The sequence below is a fragment of the Bubalus kerabau genome, chromosome X (genome assembly GCF_029407905.1).
Source record: "Bubalus kerabau isolate K-KA32 ecotype Philippines breed swamp buffalo chromosome X, PCC_UOA_SB_1v2, whole genome shotgun sequence".
Classification (NCBI taxonomy): Eukaryota; Metazoa; Chordata; class Mammalia; order Artiodactyla; family Bovidae; genus Bubalus; species Bubalus kerabau.
Genome location: NC_073647.1, coordinates 147,498,404 through 147,521,451, shown reverse-complemented (window position 1 = coordinate 147,521,451; position 23,048 = coordinate 147,498,404). Strand labels below are relative to the sequence as shown.

The window sequence follows — 23,048 nt, the reverse complement described above, 5'->3', positions numbered from 1 at the left end:
AAATGGCATAAGCCAAAATGAAATATGTAGGATTCTTAGAAAAAAGCATCAGATAACCAAACACTATGAGCAAAAATTAATTTATTATATATATTCTCTAATAATTCATAATAGCTTTTTGAATTTTAAATTTTTTTGCTATTTCCAATGCTTAAAAATCATAGCTTTAAAACATAAGTACTGTTTTATATACATTGTGATTTTTCTTTCCTTTTCTTTTCTACTTCTAAATATGAATGATATGGTCTCCAAGTATCAGCTTGGAAGGAAAGGGGGTAGGATTCATTGTTTTGCTCCAACACAGTAGAAATTAAAATTTCACATCACATACCTGGAGTTTTGACTATATGAAAAATAGCCAAATGTCACCACTTTCTTGTATATTTCTTTTACATGTATATATATGTATAATATAAACAGAATACATCTGGATTAGTACATTGCAACTTTTCATCAATGTGACTTTTATCTCCTATTTCATAGAAAATAACAAAATATACAGAGAGAAGAAAGGAGACGTCTGTTCATCGTACACATAAAGTAAATAAAAGTTCATGTATGGCTTTGCAAAGGTAGATTATGATGTGACTTTCATACTTTATTTATTTAAAAGCATCTTGAGAGAACGTGTTAGTGTGCTTACGAGAGCAGCCATGGTGGTTGAATGTCGCATCGAGAGTCCAACATTGGGATCACCAGTGGTCTTTCCAGTGGCTGCCTCAGCAGCTTTCAGGAGACAGATGTAGTTTATGACCACTTCATCGATCTTCGCTACTATTTCCTGCCGCTGTGTTTCGGAGTTCACGACTTTAACTAATCGCATGCAGGCTTCTGTTAGGCAACAGAGCACTTGAAAGCTGGAAGTCATAGCTAGGAGCATCTCTTCTGGGCTTTTCTCAGCCATTGCCATTTTCCGACAGGCACTTCCCAACTGTCTGGACTCAATGGATAATAGCTGCTTGTACTGAGAAAGTGTTAGGTCATATGCTTCAGGGCGTGACTCCTCTTTCTTTCCCTTGGTTGCCCTGACAAGGCAGAGCAGCTCATTGGCATCATTTTGGGCTGCGAGGAACCCATCGGGCATTGTATATGTGCTCTCCTTAAGGGCATTTATCCTTGCAATCTGGGCATCAAAAGCTAGGTTGCTGAAGTCCACATCATCTGGGCCACTCAAGTCTTCGGCCCAGACCTTCAGCACTGAACCTCTGGACAGCTCTCCTCCTTGCTTCTGAATTCCAACAGCCAGGGGTGGGCTGGTTGGGTCTGGCATGGCTTGAGTCATCTGTGGTCGAAAGAGGCAAGAGACTTGATGGGTGGCCTCTCCCTCCTCTTCATCCTCATCACCATCTTCATCCTGCCCTCGGTTCAGGAAGCAGTAGCTGAAAGGTCCCCGGCATCTCCAATGGCTGCCTTCCAGCTTCCGCAAGGGCAATGTCCTATACAGCTTTGAGTCTTTGTGGGCCACCGGGGACTTTTTGTGAACTTTCCCCTCAGAGCTAAAGTGCATCGAGCTTTGGGAAAAACTTTTGGTGAGCTTCTTCCCTAGGGGGAGTTCTGCTCGCCTTTCTGAACTGGTCTCCTGTGCTTCTGTGATACCTGGACACTTTAAGCTGACCGCACCCTGGCTTCTCTCCCGGAAGGTCTCCAAACTGACAGATCCTGAGAGGATACTGCTGCTCCGTCTCAGAGCCCTCTGGCTGGGGGATGTCCTGAGGCTCCCCCTTCTCAGATCCAGTGGCCACCAGCTCACAGCCTCTCCATAGGCCTGGTTTGCTTGGGAGAAATCGTTAGGGTCTTGATTTGGAATTGGCACCTTTGATTCCGAGTGAATGTTTGATGGTAGCAGGGTGGGATCAGCTTCAGGATATTGAGACCAAGCTGAAGGCATGCCTCCTCGTCTCTCCTTCCCAGGCTCTGTCAAAGCTACACTAGGGGTAGCAGAAAAACAGAGAATCATTAAGCACCTCATGGGTGGTCATTTTTACTAAATCTCTATGTGATGTCTGTTATCTCCCAAGGATATATTTGAGAGAACACATGTCTTACAGAGATTATTCAAGCATATTTATGGCTTTGAAGTTCCATTTTAAGGAGTTAGATTAATCCTGGCATTGGCTATCTTTTTAAAAAGAAGTGGCCTAATTTAATTAATGCAAATTAAATATACTAATCTTTTAAAGAGGACCCCATGAGGTTTTCCTGGTACAGGGTTTGAAGCTGAGACACTGGGAAAGTGCCAGAAAAGTTGTCATGTGAAAAGCACAATTTCCACTTCATAGAATTTTTGTGAGAAGCAAGGGGGTAAATTAGGTGAAAGCTCTTTGTAAACTGCAAAGTATCCTTTTACAAGTTTAGAGGAAAAGATGCTAGCTAGGAGACGAGTTAAGTAACATTCAGAGATGGGTTTCCCAAGGCAGGTGAAACTAGTGGTAAGTTTTGACAAAGGAGATAATCTTAAAAGGGCACGAATGAAAATTAACTGACATATACTGACTCAATGGACATGAATATGAGCAAACTCTGGGAGACAGTGGCGGACAGAGGAGCCTGGCATGCTGCAGTCCATTGGGTCGCAGAGTTGGACACAAATGAGCAACTGAACAAGAACAAGGTCTCACTGACATCTACTGACCTACTGGAAAAGACACTATATGAGGGTATAATTTGAAATTGGAAAGTATGAAAGAGCGTCTGTTTTTGTCCCATGATGGCCAGCCAAGTGGATCTTGGAGACTGATAAGTGCCCACCTGGTGGCAGAATGGTGAAGATGAGCACAGAAGATAGCTGTGCTCATGTTTCTACCTGTGCTTATTATTATTTTGGGGGAAATAAAACAGCTCATCATGTACCCCCAGACCTTCCTGACACTGCAGTAGGCCTGACACCTCAGAATACTCATCTTGGAGAGTTTAACAGAGTATGGAGAATCTGGAAATATTGCTGAAAGGCAAATGATCTCCCCCAATCCCTCCCAACTCCCAGATCCCCTGCTCTATTATCCTTCCCTGCTTCTCAAAAACGAAATGGCAAAATGAGAAATTTGATATCTTGAGAAGGAAATCAACATTTTGTGATTCTTATAACTTAAAAGTGGCACTGGGCCTGGCTAAAAGTCTACATTTAGAATTCAGGAAAAAAAATATTGCTCCATTAAATTCTAAAAGCAAGACAGAGCAGGAATCTAAAGGGCAAATGCCATTTCCGCTATTGCCCAGATCTAGAAACGTATGTATTAAACACTGGGGGACCAATGATTGAGAATTAACCTGGCCACAGTTCAGCAGCTTTTTCAAGAATAAAACCCTAACTTTTACTTTTCTTCCAGATTTTTAGTTTTAGTTGTAAATTTGTTTTACGTGCTCCTGGCGGGTACCGCAAAGTGCTAAATCAAGAATTTTCAAGAATAAAACACTAACTTTTACTTTTCTTCCAGATTTTTAGTTTTAGTTGTAAATTTGTTTTACATGCTCCTGGTGGGTACCACAAAGTGCTAAATCCATCATTGCTGTACCTGTGGTTTCCTTAATCTTGGGGAGTCGATGACATCCGTCTCTCAGTGTGCCAAACAGGGGTTCGGCATTAATGGCTGTATGCAGGGCAGGCACCGTCATCCGTGGACACATCCCTTCTGTCTGTGGGTGTAATTCCTTAAAGGTGGCCCCATGGTTGGGCAGCCCTGGGGCTCTCTCCTCGGAGGGAAGGTAACTCACGCCTTTTGCGGACGCCTCGGCCATCAGGTGCTTCCCCAGGGAGGGGCAGAGGGGGGACTCCACCGGAGTGGCGCACGTGCTGCTGCTGCTGCCCGTGCCGCAGCCTGCATCCACCGAGGAGCCTTGAGAGCTCTGGAGAGAAAAATGGCCCTCACTTTGCAACGACGACATCCTCTTGGCCAAGTGGTAGTCACAAAGGCGGCCCACGCCCTCCTCTGCTTCCGGGAGCTTGGCTGGACGGTCACAGCCGGATGGGTCGGCATCCTCCGGGTTACCTAAGTCTTTGGCGGAAGACACACAGGTGACGTCTGTTAAGAAGTGGTCCCGTGGGCCAAGTCCCGAAACCTCGATGGCTTCTCCCTCGGGAGCCCTGTCATCCTTCCCTTCGGTGTCCCTGCTCCCCACACCCGAAGCTCTGGGAAAGGTGATGCCTGGTGCTGCTTCCAATCCAGTTTTTTCAGCCACAACGCCCTCAGTGGCCACGTACCATCTTTGGCTGTCCTTGCGGAAGGCAGTTCTCTCCAGGTTAAAAGTGCTGAGGTGTTGACTGTCCCTTGAAGACACAGTAGCAAATTTACCACCTTTGGCGTCCTCTTCTGCCTCAGCTGTTTTGATCCCCTGCTGTTTTTTCCCTGGCATGCTCCCATTAAGGGGTGCTTTCCCCTCCCCATCGGCCGGCTGGCTTTTCCTTTTGCTGGTGCAGGAATACGCCATCGGCCCAAGGTGCAGTTTGCCAAAATAGTCAGTGACTGACTTGGTCTCCATGGTTTCGGGCTCCATCTCCATGTGGTCCGAGTGAAGCATCTGCTTGGAAGGCACAACTTTGGGCGGGAGGTCACTCACCGGACGGGCGGCCAGAGTGTGGGAGGCCTTTGGAGGCAAGCCCCCAGCAGGGCTTTTGGAGGCGGGGAACTCTGTCTGCTCTTCCGCCAAGGGGTGGTAGCCTTCGTGAGTGGCCAAGAACATGCGGGAGAGGTTTTCTGACTGCTTCTGGGCCGTGGCCAGTTCAGAACTCTCCGTCATTTCAGAAGAGTTAGTCTCATTGCCCGAGTCAGAGGAGGACTCGGGACTATAAGCCCGCAAGATGGCTACACCTGCAGGCCGTAAAAAACAAGAAGCGGTTAATGGATGCATCACAGGCACTAGGAGACACGTAAGAACATGGGATTCATTAGTATTAAAAACAATACCAAGTTTTTCCCTTTTCAGTAAGGACTCTGAGTTTATTGCACAGTTGTTCCGGAAATAGGGGGAAAAAATTGCCACATGTTATTAAAAAAAAAAAAATGGAAACCACATACACGAAAAACCCATGATGGTAGTTTCAGCACATTTGGGAAATGGGACATGCGTGAAATGAAGGACATATGACAGGATTCCAAGGGCGGATGGCTTGAAGGGATGGAAGGATATGGCTATCAGTGAATAAACGTAACAATCGTGAAAGAACCTGAATTGTCACTGGTCTGCGGATCTTCTGACACGGACAGAGCTTCCAGAGTGTCCAGTGTGGAAACGCCAGTGTTATCCAGGCCTGTGTCACACTTGCCCTCAGTGCTGGTGGGCACAGCGTCGATGAGGGACACGGGGATCTCGTCGTTCTGCAGGGTGCCACCTGGCTCCTTGTCCTCGAGGAAGGAAGCGGCTTGGCTCTGAGAGTCCTCCTCATCGGAACTATCTCTGAAGCCAGGTGGGGGCGCGGCGATGGCCATGTTCAGGGAACGCAACAGGAAATCATCCTCATTGTCGTCCCCTTCGGGAGGGGGCAAGGACGTGAGGTCGATGATGTCATCGCTTGAGCCAGAGAGGCTGAGAAGGGCCGGCTGGCTCATCTCTCCCACCACGAGGTCCTCCTCACAGCTCACCTCATCCTCGTCCTCCGCGTCATCTGTGTTCTCTGCGTAACAGATGTCGTGCAGCAGGGGCTCCTCTATGCCCTCCGCAGCCTCGAAGTTCTTCACGTCGCCTATGTTTGCGTACACAGAATTGGCCACGAACTGGACGCTCTCTGCGTCTGGAGTGAGACCCAAGCTCTTCATGTCGTTGGCACCGCTTATGTAGAGGTTGCTCTGCTTCTCCAGCAGTTCTGGACTCTCGTCCAATAGCCTTTCATAGCCGAGGGTGGGGGCAGTGACCCCCTCATCCAAGGCGAGATCTCCAAAAATAAAGGACACTTTGGCTCCTCTCGGAGACTCCTGTGCTTTCTTAAGAGTTTCTGGGCCTGAGAGGCTCAACAGGGACCGCTGAGCTAGACTTCTGTAGTCTGCCTCACATGGAGCCTCACCCGGCTGGGTCAGCTGCTGGGTCAGCTCATCTGAGTTATAGGTGTTGTCCACATACAAGTGCCGGTGGTGGTCTTTTGGACACAAGGTGCCATCCGGAATCTCAACTGCCTTCTGCTTTGCATCTATGTATGTTATCTGAGCTTCCTGCTCCTCTTCACCAATGAAGGTGGTCATTTGGGGTATACAGTTCCACTCGGGACCAAGCATGTTGTGCTTTCCTTTATTTTCAGTTCCTAAAGAGAAAGAGTCATGCAAAGACACATTACTGTGTGGGCTGGTTTCTGGGGGCACTTTGTCTCTGTTTCTTAACTTAATGGCTTGTAGCATTACTTTTGTGAATATGGTTATTATTCAGCTTTCCAAATAAGGGAGTAGTTGATTTAGGCTTCAGATATAAGGATTTCTTGGTTAGGAGAATTCTATTTTATCAAGTAGCAGAAAATAGAACTGCTACTTGATAAAATAGAATACCATCTGAGAGTAGGGCACTACAGCTTCATTCCATCTGATCTCTGGTTTTAGTATTTACAAGACCTTATTTATGTCTATAGATGTGAATATACAACATACCTTTATTTTTTTAAATTTTATTTTATTTTTAAACTTTACATAATTGTATTAGTTTGGTTCAGGATGGGGAACACATGTATACCTGTGGCGGATTCATTTTGATATTTTACAACATACCTTTAAAAAATCCTTAAAGGTGATAGTCCAGTGGGTTGTTATTCTGGGAAAGATTGCCCTTTTCTTTGGAAAGTGAAATCTAACATTTCCCACTTTGCATAGGGAGATGCTGGACTTTTTCCTCACTGAGTTAAGAGAAGGTCAAGGATCCTCATACTTCTATCATGTATTTCAGGAAATATTGTAATGACAATATAATAATAAATATATATGTATATAATGTATAGTAACACAAACTGTAATACTACATATTGCAATGGTAGCACTAAAACTCCTCTTTAGCCTTTTCCTGTCCTAGTGGGTTTGCATATTTTTACATATAAGTGCCAGCACACATGCCCATAAGCTAACATGCACACACAGGCAGGATGTAGAAGGTGGAGCATCAACAAGTCATGCACTCCTCTCTGCTATTTCTAAGCATAGTTAATACTTTGATGAATTTCCATCTTTATTTGTTTCATGAAAACTCCCAAAGATTTGTTTAATGTTCCTCCAGAATTAAAATGGCAAAATCCTAATTTAAACAGCATTGTGTTATTTGATCTTTAAGGGTCTTCCAATAGAGAATTCTGCTGTGGAAATTTTGCTCTGATATTTACCAAGACAGGGCAATGAGTCACTGTGTCAATATTGCTTTGTCAATTCCAGAGGTGACATTTTGAGGAAATGTTAGGGCCACATATTCTCCCATTTGTTTCCTCAAATTGCCCTCTGGCCCAAGTTTGATTAATGCCAATATCAGATATACAAGAGATAGAGGAAAAATAAAAACAAAAACAGTTTTACTGAAGAGGTTTTGGCTCTCTCCCAAATATATAATGGACTCAATGTTGAAGAATGTTCCAAGTCATTTTACTCAATATATATATTTTCATGAATACCAAGTAAAGATAAAATTTGAAGACACTGAGTTACACAACAGGCATATTTACATGTGACATAAATAAATACACCTGTGGGGGTTCAGCATTGTTTTATTAACAATGACATGAATTATGACTGGCTCTGTGTGTGAGAGCATGTGTGTGTGTGTGTGTGTGTGTGTGACTAGTGCAGGTTGTTGTGGGGAGGGAGAGTGGTTGAGCAAGGATGTAAGAGAGCTCTTGGTTTAAACCCAAAGGTTGGCAGATTTTTTTCTGTAAAGGGAGGGCCAGAGAGTAAATATTTTAGGTTTTGTGGGGTCAACAGCTCCATTCAGCAACTACTCAACTCAACTGTTGTAACATGAAAGGAGCCATAGCTGACAAATAAGCAAACAGATGCAGTGACTTGAATGGTGACCCTGCAAAAGTTATGAATGTGACCTTATTTGAAAGGAGTCTTTGCAGATATAAGTAAGGATCTTGAGATGAGATCATCTGGAATTATCTGTGTGGGACCCTAACTCCAATGGAAAGTGTCCTTATAAGAGAAAAGCAGAGGGACACTTGGGCCATACACAGAAGACGGGGAGGCTGAGTGAAGATGGAGGCAGACACTGCAGTCATGCAGCTATAAGGAATGCAGATGGCCACCTGGAGCCGGAAGAGGCAAAAGATTCTCCCCTAGAATCTCTGGAGGGGGCCTGGCCCTGCCAGTGCTTGGATTTTGAACCTCTAGGCCCCCAGACTGTGAGAGAACAAGTTTCTGTTAAGTCCTCAAGCTTGTGATAATTCGTTACGGCTACCCTAGATATTTAATACAATGTACATACCTGAGTTTTAATAAAATTTCATTCACAAGAACAAGACTTGATCCACGGGACATGGTTTGCTGACCCCTGGTTTAGACCAACAAGAAAACTGAATAGGTCAGCAGGCTAAAAGCAATTTAATAAGACTTTCCTAAGGCCCAGAGATGCTTAACTATATAGGTTCAGGGATTTGCAAAGTACTTGAAGGGTTAATTTTCAAGACAGTGAAGAAGAAAGAGGGGTTTACTGTTCCTAGCTAGAGGTCTTGATGAAGGTCTCTGATCAGTTTGAGACAAGAAGAAAACACACACTCTCTCTCGGCTTTCTTCTAGAAGGGTGTGCTGATTTGGCTTCTGGAATGATCTGGGAGACACAGAAGGATGTTTCCTACAGATGAGCTGGCCTTAACAGACTTCAGACTCTACAGGTTTTGAGTCTCAGGAGATCTTTGGGGGAATTTCTGAAGAGAAGGGAGGCTTTTCAGCCATTAGAGGAAGCTGAGCTCCGAGCTGCAGCTCTGCTTGGGTCAACCAGTTAGTTGCTTTTTGGAGTGTGCCATCTCTCTCCCTCATCCTCTCTTATTAAACACAAGCATGCACACATGCAGGCTTGTGTGTGCTATTTGGAACATGTGCCCTCACCCTCAGGCTTACTGTCAAACCAAGAGAAATGACCGAAAGGTTGAAGCTCCCTTACTTCCCTATGGTGATATGATACTTTTTGGAACTAAGTTTTTGCCTCATGAAACTTTATTCAACAACACATTGTGAGTCTCTATAAATTAGACAGAACTGAGGCCTCTATTACTGTAACCATTTGTAGAGTGGTAGCTTTGGCTTTCCTCTTGCACCTATACAATCTTAACCATCCATGGGGAAAAGGTTTGATTTTAACAATACACTTTAGGATTTTAAGATTTTCCAACGCAAAAGGAATATGTTAAATTGTGGAACCACTCTTCGTAATTTCAAAAGTCACAGTTCAATTGCTCTAAATCTCCTCGCTCAATGAAAACATGTGGTCATAAAGATATTCACCACTTAACCCAGCACACACATCCACCTCCTCTTTGATTCAATGTATTTTTAATCAAACAGACACTTCAAGGTGGGTTGGGATGAAATCTAGCTGCAAGTCACAGTCGCCTTCCATCATGCCTTGCTCAACTCTCTGGTTTTCCTTTACCCTTTGACTATAACTTTTTTCACTCAACAAGCTGTCACAATAAACTGTGTACCAGCCTATCTGTATGTGTGCCTAGCTTCATATTACTATATTTTCAGGGAATAATAATTTTTGTTTCCTGATAAGTTTAAAAGTAGATTTTCCTTCCCTTCTTTTTTCTTCCATTTTCTCTTCCATCTTTCAAAAACTGACAATGGAATTTGTTCCCTCAGAATTTCCTTTTCTTTTAAAATAAACTCAAATTATGGAGCCTCTGATTATACATTTTTCATGGCTCAGTATCTCTGACTTGAATGGTAGGCTCTGTCCATCAGCCATATTTACTGACTGTCCACTATAGATGGAGGAAAAAGTTCAAACACTGAAGAAAAATATGCAAACTATTCTATATAGAATGGATGAATGATGAGGTCCTACTGTACAGCGCAGGGAACTATATTCAATATTATGGGGTAAACCATAATAGAAAAGAACGTGAAAAGAATGTATATACATACACACACATATATGTATAACTGAATAACTTTGCTGTACAGGGGAAATTAACACAACACTGTAAATCAACTATACTCTAATAAAATAAATTTCAAAAAATAGTTCTAGAATAAATGAAAACCATCTTCCCTCAAAGAAACTCTCAGTTTAACAGCTACAACCCACCTTATCTGCACTTTTGGGGCTACTTCTTCGTGTCAAAGGGCTGAGATGAATTATTTGATCTTTGCCATTTCGATGCTTCTGCGAAAAAGCTAATATGATGTCCAGGGTCCCTTCTAGAGCCCCAGGTCCCAGGGTTGGACAATTTCCATGTCTTCCCAAGATAGAGGTCCCAGAACCCTGGACATGAGTCTGACGTGGGAGGAGGCACTTGGTGTCTGGATGTAGGGCACCTTAATGAGGGACCAGCTGCTTATAAAGTTGGAGGCTCACAACTGCTGGGCATTCCATCCTGAGTTCTCTGCACCCTGACTGAGTTCTGGGAGAATGAGGCAGTTACAAATCAGACATAAAGGCTGAGACCTACACCCTTCACAATAATTAAATCACTGCTTTGGAGCTAGGTACCCAATATTTGCTAAGTAACATGTGAAAGAAAGTGAAAGTCACTCAGTCGTGTCTGACTCTGCAACCCCATGGACTATACAGTCCATGGAATTCTCCAGGCCAGAATACTGGAGTGGGTAGTCGTTGCCTTCTCCAGGGGATCTTCCCAACCCAGGGATTGAACCCAGGCCTCTCGCATTGCAGGCAGATTCTTTATCAGCTGAGCCACAAGGGAAGCCCCATGTAAAATGTGATTTAAAAAAAAATCAACATTTTCATTAAAAAAATAGAACATATCAGAAGTATTTGGAGGTTTTTGTGTTAAATTTGGACATTAGATGCTTTTATGGGTATACTTTTTAATTTTTCAAGAAATATCCTTATTTTATTATTTTTTGAAATATTAATCACTTTAAAGTAAACAGGTTTGTTTCATATATGATATAAATGTTTCAATGCCATTCTCCCAATCATCCTACCCTCTCCCTCTCCCACATAGTCCAAAAGACTGTTCTATACATCTGTGTCTCTTCTGCTGTCTCGCTCACAGGGTTATTGTTACCATCTTTCTAAATTCCATATATATGCATTAGTATACTGTATTGGTGTTTTTCTTTCTGGCTTACTTCACTCTGTATAATAGGCTTCAGTTTCATCCACCTCATAGTGTATACCTGTGGCGGATTCATGTTGATGTATGGCAAAACCAATACAATATTGTAAAGTAATTAACCTCCAATTAAAATAAATAAATTTATATTAAAAAATAAAATAAAAGCGATACGGGTAAAAAAAATAAAGTAAACAGGTTTGGTCAACATGTCTTAGATCATTCTTTTTAATAATTCAAACCACAACAACAGCATTGTACCAGATTGGTTTGTCATGCTAGATTTTGCTTCTGCAGTGCTAACTCACCCCTAGTTTATATCAGCAATACATTGTTCAGTCTCAAAATATGGAATCCTTTTTACGTCTCCCTCTTCCTATATTAGCCTGTACGTCTATAATGATTAAATCTGCTCATCTCTCCTTAAAAGGAAACATCCTTATTACTGTTGTCAGTTGGCATGGGGAAGGGAGGCCGGTGCCTCGTGAGTGTGGGAAGAGAATACCTGTGTCCTGGGTCCCTGTGTTTTTCTTGTTGGCCATGTTAAATATCGACCTCCTGGAATCCACAAGCAGACGGTAGTATCCAGCCGTTAAGCAGGCCAGGTTCATGGCATCCGAAGACTCCATCAGGAGCGTGATGGGCTACACAGAAGAGAACGCTTTGGTTAAAACCATCCCCCCTTAATAACCTCCCTCAAGTGACAACAGTGACATTTGTGCTTATGAAATGTGAACAAACGAACTTCTGGAGTGACTGTTTCACTGGAGAAACACAAATGAGGGAAAGGTCAGGTGACACCATTTTGAAAGTCTAGACATTTGGAGTCTTTTCCAAGTTATATTGGGTTAAAACAAATAACACTGGTTTTGTTTCAAATCATTAATATTTTTAAAAGTCACAGGTAAGGAGTCAGTTAACAGATACGAATTCACCATCTGAAAAAAAATCACAGGAAGACTAAGTTTGGGTTCATGGTGAAAATTTGTTTTGAATTGAAGTAAAAATCAAGTGGAAATTACTGTTAAGACTGAATGAAAAGTGTTGAAGAGATCCAGGGAAATGATACTTCTAAAAGAAATTGTAAATTCACAGGGAGGGGAAAATAGACATGGGAGTTGAGAAAAGTCCTTGCCCCAACTTTCTAGAAACATAATTGGATGAGGATCTTGGGCATACAGGGAAGCAACTATTCTCGTTGAGAAAGGAAGGGTGGATATGCTGGTGTGTTCTTGTTGAAAAAGAGAGAAAGTGAGAGGAAAATAAGGGAGCAAGAAAAAAGCAGACAACCGGAGAGGCACAGAAACAGCGAGATGACAGGTCCCTTGCTTTCACTGCCAGGGGTAGGACACTGGCCAGGACGATGGCCTTGGGTGATGAAACCTAACTTCCGTCCCAAGGCCCTAATCAACTCGAGTTGCTGCCTTTTCCTTCCATTTCAATGGCAGTCTCCCTCCAAGCAGCCCAGCAATTCTTTTATATAAACAGGAAACCATCCACAGGTCTTGTCACCTCCTTCTGTTTGAGATAGATTATCCCTGTTATCAGGTCTGTGATGACTGCACCCGATACACCCATTCTTATGCCCCTTTTACATGACAGGCTATCTTGCTCTCAGCATCTTCGGTCATGGACCAGGACAGGTATGCCAAGTCTACCCTTGGACATTCACTGTCATGAAGTCAAGTGCAGTGCCCTGGATGCAGCCCATGAAACACCATGGGCCATGGCCAGCGTGCCTGAGCTCCACGCTCTCCCTTGATGTGTCCCTTCTGTTGTGTAGAAGCCCATTTCCACGTTCTCCTCTCACCCTCCCACAGCACTGGGGGGTGGGGTGAAGCTGGGAGTGGGTCCTTCCCCCGTTCTCAGAGCACAACTTCTCCCAGTTCAACCTGTTTCCTCTGCAGACTCACTGGGCCTTTTCTCTACAGAAATGTCACATACATTAATGCTGCCAAAATCCAATGACTCATCTATGACTGGGACAAGACGGCGGGGACAGGGGACCTGGATTGCTTCCTGTCAACTTCTGTTTGGGGAGGAAATGTCTGCCCTCTGAGGACAAACTCAGATGGCTGTTTCCAGTGAAATGGCCATGATATTGAAGGGGCCAGATGTTCGGCCACCACTAATTGCTACAGCGTGAAAAGACAGATTGACTGAAATAGTCAGTCTTTCCAAAAGAATGAGCACATATGCATGCTACATCAAAAAGGAAATGGGGAATCTAAACAAAGTTGGGAAGACTCTCCCTGACTCTCTACATAAGAATCACGTGTTCTAGAAAGTAAGTAGGGAAACATTTCCCCACTCCCCATCACTCTGGAGCCAGATGTGACCTTAGACCCAAACTCATTTGCTTTCTCACATAGAGCTGAAGAGATGGAGCTCAGGGAAAGAGAGGGACTTGTCCCCTAATCACAGAGCCATCTAGTGAGGACTGGAGCCCTCATGTCTGAGTTGAGTGGATTTTTTCTTTACCCATTTCACCACTGATGGGCTGCACAGGTTGAAATTTTGCTTGCTTTGTAAATATCAGAAGCACTATCAGGAAGCAAGGTCATATGTCAATATCTGAAAGACTTACCTTCACATCCAGCACATGGAGCTCCACCCTCACCAAGCTCTCCTCTTCAGTAAACATCTCAATCCTGTTGACATGGCTGAAGTCAGCTAAAAGAGCCACCAGATTGGTTTTGGTGTTTATGACGTGGCTTATGCCATAGCGGGGTCCCACCAAGAGGGTCACTTCTGAGCGCTTTTCTGCCTGCTGAGAAAGACATGTCCACAAAATTTTAAAAATACCAGACTTCTGGCAATTCCCTGGTAGTCCAGTGGTTAAGACTCCATGCATTCACTGCCCGTGGTACATGTTCCATCCCTGGTTGGGGAACTAAGATTCTGCAATTTTCATGATGTGGCCAAAACAAATAAATAAATAAAATAACAATGAAAATGCTCTGAAGCACCAGGCATAGTTGAACCTGAGAGTCTGTTTTTCTAAGATTACATTTTCTTTAGAAAGTATTCCCGGGTTATATTGTACTAAATCATCCAATTAGAAGAACCAGATATATGATTACAGCAAGGCTCTGATAAATTATGAATAATGTAGGAAGTAAATGTTATCATAGTATGCATATTCATTATCATCAGAGGCTATCGGAAATGAGGATTTTTTTTCTCTTTTTCAAATCATTCTGGCCCAATGATTTAAAAGGAGGCCATTGTGAGAGTGCACCAATTCTCTCGGCTCTTCATATTTCCTTTTCTGGGGCATTCTGCAGTGATATTATCTAGCTTAACATTTCTTCTGATATTTTCAGACTAGGGTGCAGTCAATTAGAAATGAGGGCTGGAAAAGATTCACAGCTGATTTGCTTTTGTCATCAAAGGCAGCTCATTCAAGACAGCCTAGGCAGTGACATTTTGAAGGCCTCTGTGACTTCCACAAAAAAGCAAGAAAAAGAAATTACCACTAATGTTGCCTTGAACACACGGCCCCCATACAGTCGGAGGTCACTGAGGAACTTGAGATAATGGACCTTGGCTTGCAGTGCGGAGAGCTAAGGAGAGAAAAGAAACCTCAGGTGTTCACTCCATCAGGTGTGATTTTGTTTCTGCTGGAGACCAGCCGAAAACAAAGGCAAACGAGAAGGATGCTTCCACTGCCAACAGATGGGGTGTGACAAGGGCTCTTCATGAGGAATGAAACTAAGCTGATCAAGGGCTGTAACAGGACATCTAGCTTAAAATTTTTTCATTGGGTGGGGGAGGGGGGGGAGTATAGATATGCTGGGCCAGGGCATTCAACAAGTCAGAACAAGATAATAAAATTCTCCACTGAAATGGGGTGTGCAGAGTTTGTGGGGGCTCTTTTGAATACATACCTTCAATCCATAGAAAGCCTTTTAAACAGGCTCAACCATCCCATCTTGTTTCTTCCAGTCTTTGTAAGTTTTTAGGGAAAATGAACTTTTTGAGCATCGATCATTGTGGAAATGTTTGAAATTCCTATCTAAGTCTCTAGTAATGTAATTCCAAGAATCTAGCGAGTTTCATAAATGATTGACAAATGAAATTTTATCCAGTAAAATTGATCCTTAAGAAGACTTAAAAATGTAGATTCCCATATCCTATAAAAATACTTGATTGAAAAAGTCCACATTTCAATGTAAAATATGATATAAAACTACTATATAAATATAAAATAGATAAACAACATGGTCCTACTGTGGAGAATAGGGAACTATATTTAATATCTTTATAATAATCTATAATGGAAAAGAATCTGAAAACAAATATATAATATATATACACACATATACATATAACTGAATCACTTTGCTGCATACTTGAAGCATTTTAAATTAACTATATTTCAATAAATCTTTTTTAAATTTAAAAAAAAATGAAAGAAAGAAAAAAGTCCACATTTCATAACAAATGTTCCAGAAGAGTTTGTTAGGGGTGAAATTTTCCAACAAGGTGCAGAATATCAAGTGGCAAGGGCTGTAAAACTTGTTTTCAACTGCAGATAAATTGCCAACTCATTTGTTAACTGTACCTCAATGCACTATCCTTCATATAATTGTAACTTAGGACCAATCATCCAGCCTACTTCTTTCAAAAATCCAAAGCACTTTGCAAATTGATGTGAAAGCAAAACACTCACTCTTAACTAGAAAAAATGACCTTTATAGAAGGACAGTGATAGACCGATCTTAGAGCCGTTATCCAAATTATTACAAAACCAGTGGGCCAGGCGTGGGGGAAAAAAAAATCACACCAAGTCAATTAAAAGAAAAGTAGCTTTGGGCAAATCAGAACTGACATTTAGAACATCTTGACCCATGACATCCTGCTATATTTTCATAGGCTGAATACTTACAGAAACTGAGAAGTAAGTCAAAGGTGACTGGTAGTGTGTCGAACTTGATTACATGTTTAAAAACAGTCATTGGGGTGATAAGGGAGCAGAAATAAGTATGTGTTAGCCAATAAAAAGGACTTAAAACCAGATACTAAGACCAAGAAATTACCCACAGAAATAATTTGTACTCCAGTCACACATATATCAATGGCCGATATCATTGAGAAAATGTTCTTGGGTTGGCAGGCTGCCTTCAGTTTTACAGTTTACATAAGGCTCCTTCTCTCTCTAGTTTCTAAAACCTTTTGCTTTTTATTACCAATAAACATAACTCTCTATTCTGACCAACAGTATATTTTTAAATGTTCTTTTTGTTTCTTCTACTCGATTAAAAAAAAAAAAAGATTTTAATGCTAATGATGGTGAGTGACAGAACTGAACTTATCTTCTCTCTAAAAGTACAATTCAGTTCATTGGTTGTCAATTGGGGTGATTTGGACAAAATCTGGAGACATTTTTGTTTGTCATGATTGAGAGGATGGGTGCTGACATCTCGTGGATAGAGACCAGAGATGATGCTAAATATCACACAGTGTGCAGGACAGCCCTTCTCCTCAACCAAAAATGATCTGATCCCAAATGTCAAGAGAGCCAAGGGAGAGAAACTTTGGTTTAATTAACGTGGCATCAAGTCTGCAGGGACCCTTACTGACTGCTGTGCACTTAAGCTGGTCTGAGTGGTATGCAAAACTATGATGAAAATATGAAATTATTTGGCAATTCTGTCCTCTAATCCCAAGGTCTTAGAGGCTTTGCAAGGTTATCCTGCATGCACATGTGAATGTGCACAAACTCTGTACAATAAGGAGTCTATAGTGTGCAAGGAATAAAGAGGTCTCCATAAGAATACTTATTTTTCATTAGTCTTAGAAACATGTGAATAGTTAAAGTAAGAGAAGGTTATATAGTGTTACAGCTTCTGAAAATCTGGTGCTAAGTATTTTATTCATGGGCTAATTTTAAACATTTTAAAAAATGCATGCAAGCCTCTCTCTTTAAAATCCATTTTCTATTAAGATGCAAATGTGATACCTTTTTACCGGGTGGTACCAAGTTTTGATTTGCTTTGACAAGGTGTGAAAGTGCTTTCTTTATGTTCTTCTCTTTCATGCTTTGCAGCACAGCAGAGGGAAGAAAAGTCTCTAATCCCCATTCTTTTCTGCAATAAAGAGCAGATCTTTAATTTCACATTCTCGTGATGATTAGTTATCTAAGACAAAATGGCGCTCTGATGTTTGTTGGAACAAATGAATTCTTAGGAAGGCAGAGAATGGAGACAAGTCCCCAATTAGGGAAGCAACCTTTAATTTACACTCAGGAAACATACTATTTGATCATTAATCCATATGTTTGCATTTTAAAAGAAATATATTCCTCACTGTCCAGAGAGGAGCATTTGGGATCAATGGAAATTGAAGAGACACTTTATCCATCCCACCTCTGAGTCTCTTAAAACTCACTCACATGTCTGTGTTTGTACTTCCAACAACTTTTCCCCATCCCTTTGTTTATTCTCATTGTCACCTCCCCTGTCTGCCCACGGTCGTCTTTCTCTATTCTCTTAGAAGGATGAGTATACCTCCTTCATGGTCCCAAACCATTCTTTCCTCCTCATCTCCCTCGCCAATGGTGATTTCTTTAGAAACACACAATTCTCTTTTCTCCCACCCAGATAATGTCTATCTAACTCCTTCCATCAATAGTTCTTGCTGAGGCGGGGAGCGGGTTGCCCATATGGAGTCAGGGCAGGGTTTAGGACCCTTAAGTGTGTTTGGTACTGAAAGGGAGATATAACCATCTCTCATAGGTGCGGCTATACTAGGAAAAAACAAACAATGGGACTGGATTAGTATATTCTTGCCAAGAATCTATTTCTCCAACAATGACTAGAATCCTATCCTAAGACGGTTCCACGTTTTGAATTCTAGGAAATTTATCCTAATTGGTCATGTGCCCAACCAGTATCTTCTAAATTATATGAAGACTTTTGAGAAGGCTCTGGTTATTTCTCCTGGTCCAGATTCTCTCTAAAGAAAAGTAGGAAGTCAGCCTCCCTCCACTTGGCCATTCACACGCTTTTCCCTAGTTAAGATGGTGTTTTTCATGATCACCATTTGCTTCCTCCTCCTTCTCCTCAACTTGTACTTATTTTCGCCCATCATTTGGCACTTCTTATGGACTACCTTGTAATTCTACTTATATCATTATTTTACATCATTATTTTTCATTCTATGTCTTGTCTTTATAATCAGATCACAAATTCTTCAAAGGTTAAGATAACAATTTATACTTATTACTATTTTCTCTTCTCCTAGTAGAAATATCATATAAAATGTTCAGTGAACATTTGTTGTGTGAATGAATTAATTAATGAGAACATTCATTAATCATCACAGGCTCTGCAAGATTCTTAGGCAAGCTAGGTATCTCTGGAAGTTTTTGACTGTACCATGTCCAACCTGGTAAAATGTGGGTACAGAGAGTAGGAACAGAGATGCATTTTGGTTGTCTGAAAATCATCTCAAGTTGTGCAGGCCACCTTTTCAAATGGGATCCAATTTCATCTGTCCCCCAAAACCTCAGAAAGCAGATTGGGTGAGGGTGTGAAGGGATCCACTTGGGTGTGAGACCTCTTTGTGAGCTGAATCTCTCTTGGCTTCCAGAGAAACTAAGAGAGAAAGAAACAAACCATCTGCAAAAAGAAGTGCACTGAGATTGGAAGGCCTATGGTTCTCAAACTGCACACAAGGATCTGTCCCTAGGCAGTGACAGGGCAACTGAGAATGGCAAGATCAGGGCGTTGGGAGTCCACAAGCTGGAAGCTCTCATCTTCCCCACAAAAGGCTCTCAAGCCTGCTCAGAAGAAGCCATTTTGCTGTGTGGGAGGGTCAGCCTGCCACTGTGGAACCTGGGGAGGCTTTGCAGGCAGCCAGCCCATGGGAAACTTCTTTGGGATGGAGGGTTTCAATCAGCCATATACAACTTGGAGGTGGAACAGACACTAAGGCTTTCAGTGTCACATGAAGATGAGGCTTCAGCCCCACCGTAAACTTTGAAACACAACTATTTCTTTTTCTTAGCATTAGAGCTGCCAGGATTAAGAAAATGGTGGCTGCTTTAGGCAACTGGATCACCCACCAATGGGAAGTATACAGACTGGGAGACAGAGGGTTCGCTTTTAAAGGATGACTTATATGAGCTTGTCAACTGAGGGCAACATAAATTGCTTTTTTCTAAGAAGGCAGGCTCTTTTCCAGCTAAAGAGGTAGTATGCTATTATAAATGCCATATTCAGCAAGAGAAGGTATTTATGTTCCAAACTTTTGATTCATGAAGCAAAGTTTGTATGGCATCCACTCCCATGCTGTCACAGTTCTTTATTACCAATACCAACTTACCTGATTATGACTCAAGAAATTACTTTTTATATGGCATTTTGATCATCCGAAGGTACTCTCTGGTTATGCACACCGTTTTCTAAACCCAGGTCTTCAAATGATCACACAAACAACAGTGCAAAGAGGAGTCCTACTGCCTTGGTTCAAATCCTACCCTCCCTAGTTAATAGCCAGTGTGATTTGGATAAGTTACTAAGTTATTCTCAGCTTGCTCATCTGTAAAATGGAGTGACAGTTCTACACTTTTCATAGGGAGGTTGTGGGAATCAAACAGCTTAATGTCTGAAAAGTGCTGAGACCAGAGCTTGGCTTGGAGCCAAGTTCATTTAGGAATTTTAAAATGTACGCTTCATTTGCAATGTGACCTTCAATTTAACCATAGTTCTCTGAAGATGGATTACAGAAGAAATGGTCTCTTCCACCGAAAACGAACAGAACATTCATATATTTTGCCTCTGGTTAACAGATGCTCTGCCACAAACAAGATCAATTTTGGAAATAGACATACACATCAAAAATACCCTTGGGCATTAAGGAGACAGCATCTTTGTCTTCAAAATGGTTCGGAGAGTCAGCACTTACTCGATGTACTTGAGAGAGATTTTCTGCGTTTGCTTGGTGGTCACGGTTGCGATGTACATTTGCAGCGCTGCCAGCCTCAGGGCTATGTCATATTTCAGCTCCGGCCCAAACCTCTCCTGAACGACATCGTTACAACTCTGAAAAGACACCAGCAGAGGGCGCAGCTTGTCAAAGGATGCATCATGTCGCCCTAGAGTGACACGCGTTTCTTCTGTGTCCCACCTTCACGTCCACGTGAAAGTGAAGTGAAGTTAGTCGCTCAGTTGTGTTCGACTCTTTGCGACCCCACGGACTGTAGTCCATCAGGCTCCTCTGTCCATGGAATTCTCCAGCCAACAATACTGGAGTGGGTTGCCATTCCCTTCTCCAGGGGATCTTTCTGACCCAGGGATTGAACCTGGGTCTCCTGAATCGCAGGCAGATTCTTTACCATCTGAGCCACCAGGGAAGCTGCTTGGAATTGAGTCAGTATTTAAGTATACGCACACAGATCACACAAACATTGAACATTCATCACAAGTGAGCTGCTAATTAAATATTTAGCTTTTTGTAAAAATAACGAGGCATTTAGGAATGGAATTCCCAAACACAGGTGTCACGATGGAAAACGTGAAACCCTGGTAGCATGACGTGGCTTGTGGAGCTAGGCTACTGGGACTGGAATCCTTGGTTCCAATCCTCTTTCTCCACTTTCAGCGTGTGACCTTGGGCAAGCCCCTTAATTGTTCTGTACCTCAGTTTCCTCTTCTGTGAGTTGGGGATAATACTCCCCATTCACTGAGTTGTGAGGAGGATTAAATGAGTTAACAAGGTAAAGCCCTTAGAACTCCATCTGGTAAATTGGAAGCTCTCATACATGTTAAGAGCTGTCATCAGCAACATCACCCTCTTCCTAGCATCCAGAGAGGCTTCAGGGAGGCAGAATTAGAAGGCGATGGAGAGTAGCAGCTCTGGACCTACACCTGCTCAGGAGTCCTGGCTTCACTAATGGCTACCTCTGTGTATAACCTTCAAGCAGTTAACTTTGCTCTTGCAGCCTCAGTTTACTCATCTGTACAATGGGAATTCATACTAACAACGTGGCCGGAGTAGGGAGGGGAGTGAGGATGTGAGATGCACGCTTTGTCACAGTGCCTTGGTGCATTCAGTGAAGGGTGGCTCTTGAAATTGCCAGTCCGTTCCAGTGGGGAGTGCCCTCACTGTGACTTTGAGGGAGTCTCTTGGCTTTACTTTGTTCACATGTAAAAGGGCAATGCCTACCTCACAGGGTTTGGGGTGAGCATCAGATTGAAGAGGTGCTGAGACAGTGCTGTAACATGCCAAGCCCTTCAGGACCACACGGTTTGAGGGTGCCATTCTCACTTCCTCATGGATCAAACACTGAACCGAATGGTGATGATAAACATGGTCCCGAATAAGCATATTATGCATGTGTGTTTACTTATCTTTGTTATGGGAAACTAAACTCTTGGGCTAGAAAATACAGCCTCTCTCTGCCTTCTTTTATTCTTTGCCTTGCCTCCCAAATGATTTTAAACAGAAAACTGTACCAGGACTTGCTTGGCTCCTTTCTAAGATAAATACATTTATGACTACTTCATGCATTGATTTGACTGAATGGGAACATGTACCCTTGCAAAGGTTTGTCTAGTCAAAGCTATGGTTTTCCAATATATTTCCCAAATGTATGTATGTGAGAGCTGGATTATAAAGAAAGCTGAGTGTCAAAGAATTGATGCTTTTGAACTGTGGTGTTGGAGAAGACTCTTCAGAGTCCCTTGGACTGCAAGGAGATCCAACTTGTCATTCCTAAAGGAAATCAGTCCTGAATATTTATCAGAAGGACTGATGCTAAAGCTGAAACTTCAATACTTTGGCCACCTGATGTGAAGAACCAACTAGTTGGAAAAGACCCTGATGCTGGGAAAGATTGAAGGCAGGAGGAGAAGGGGACGACAGAGGATGAGATGGTTGGATGGCATCACCCATTAAATGGACATGAGTTTGAGTAAACTCCAGGAGTTGGTGATGGACAGGGAGGTCTGGCATGCTGTAGTCCATCCATGGGGTAGCAAAGAGTCAGACACGACTGAGCGACTGAAGTGAACTGATGGTTTCTGCACACAGTATCTGCCCTTTGGATACCTCCCCATGGCGCTCTGGCGCTATGGAGTTATGCCCTGCCTACCTGCTCTGGCTCTCTGCCTCTCAACCCACCCCTCACCCCCAAGAGTGAAGCCACATTCCCTCCCCTCCATTCTTCATATGCTTTTCCTTCTCCACTTCTCCTTAAAAGTCTTGTCTATCTGGACTGGACTGCACTCTGGTTGGAAATGGGTATAATTAGAGGCAGGAGACAGGGCGGCTCTGAAGGAAGACAGCCTCTGGGAGCAATTCCAAGCTGCCATTTTGTTTTTGTGGCATTAGATCTACCAGTTATTTCCAAGAGCTCAGGACTGTCCACAATGGGGCACCATGCATTTCAGGGTCCAGTTAGGGTCATTTTGAGGGATAGGGTGCCAGGCCATAAAAGGCATTCAAAGAACCATTTTTTTGATATATTACTTTATTTTAGGACTGCTAAAAGGACTTGCACAACAGATGTGAAACAGGATTTTAGCATAGAATTTAGAGACAAAAGGTCCAAGTGGGATCCTAGGCTCTGTCAACCACTAATCAAATGACTTTGGACCTGGCATTCCATCTCTCTTGAGTCTCAGTTTTCTTATCTGAAAAAAAAAAATAAGCTAATGACAGCTAACTCTCAAGGTTGCTAGTATACCTGTGAGGATGTTTCATAATACGGACTGTGCTTTATAAAGGTGAGTCATCACTATCACTTCTCAGAATTGCGACTGAGGTTGTTGTTTCCCACTCCTGTATTTAACCAGACTTCAATTTTTTTGTCTAGGTGATTAGTCACTAATTACATTATATA

General features: G+C 42.5%; 1 protein-coding gene across 1 annotated transcript in view; it reads right to left on the bottom strand.

The window, feature by feature from the left end:
• Positions 1-234: 234 nt before the first annotated feature.
• The window catches only part of FRMPD4 (FERM and PDZ domain containing 4), a 213,964-nt gene continuing 191,150 nt past the window's right edge, over positions 235-23,048 (bottom strand). Inside the window, exons 10-17 of the mRNA XM_055563177.1 lie at positions 20,111-20,247; positions 17,163-17,289; positions 14,674-14,763; positions 13,785-13,967; positions 11,703-11,841; positions 5,162-6,229; positions 3,513-4,805; positions 235-1,923 (exon numbers count right to left, since the gene is read on the bottom strand). Coding sequence (XP_055419152.1) covers positions 599-1,923; positions 3,513-4,805; positions 5,162-6,229; positions 11,703-11,841; positions 13,785-13,967; positions 14,674-14,763; positions 17,163-17,289; positions 20,111-20,247 — 4,362 coding nt within the window. The 3' untranslated portion in view covers positions 235-598. The remainder of the gene's footprint in view (positions 1,924-3,512; positions 4,806-5,161; positions 6,230-11,702; positions 11,842-13,784; positions 13,968-14,673; positions 14,764-17,162; positions 17,290-20,110; positions 20,248-23,048) is intronic.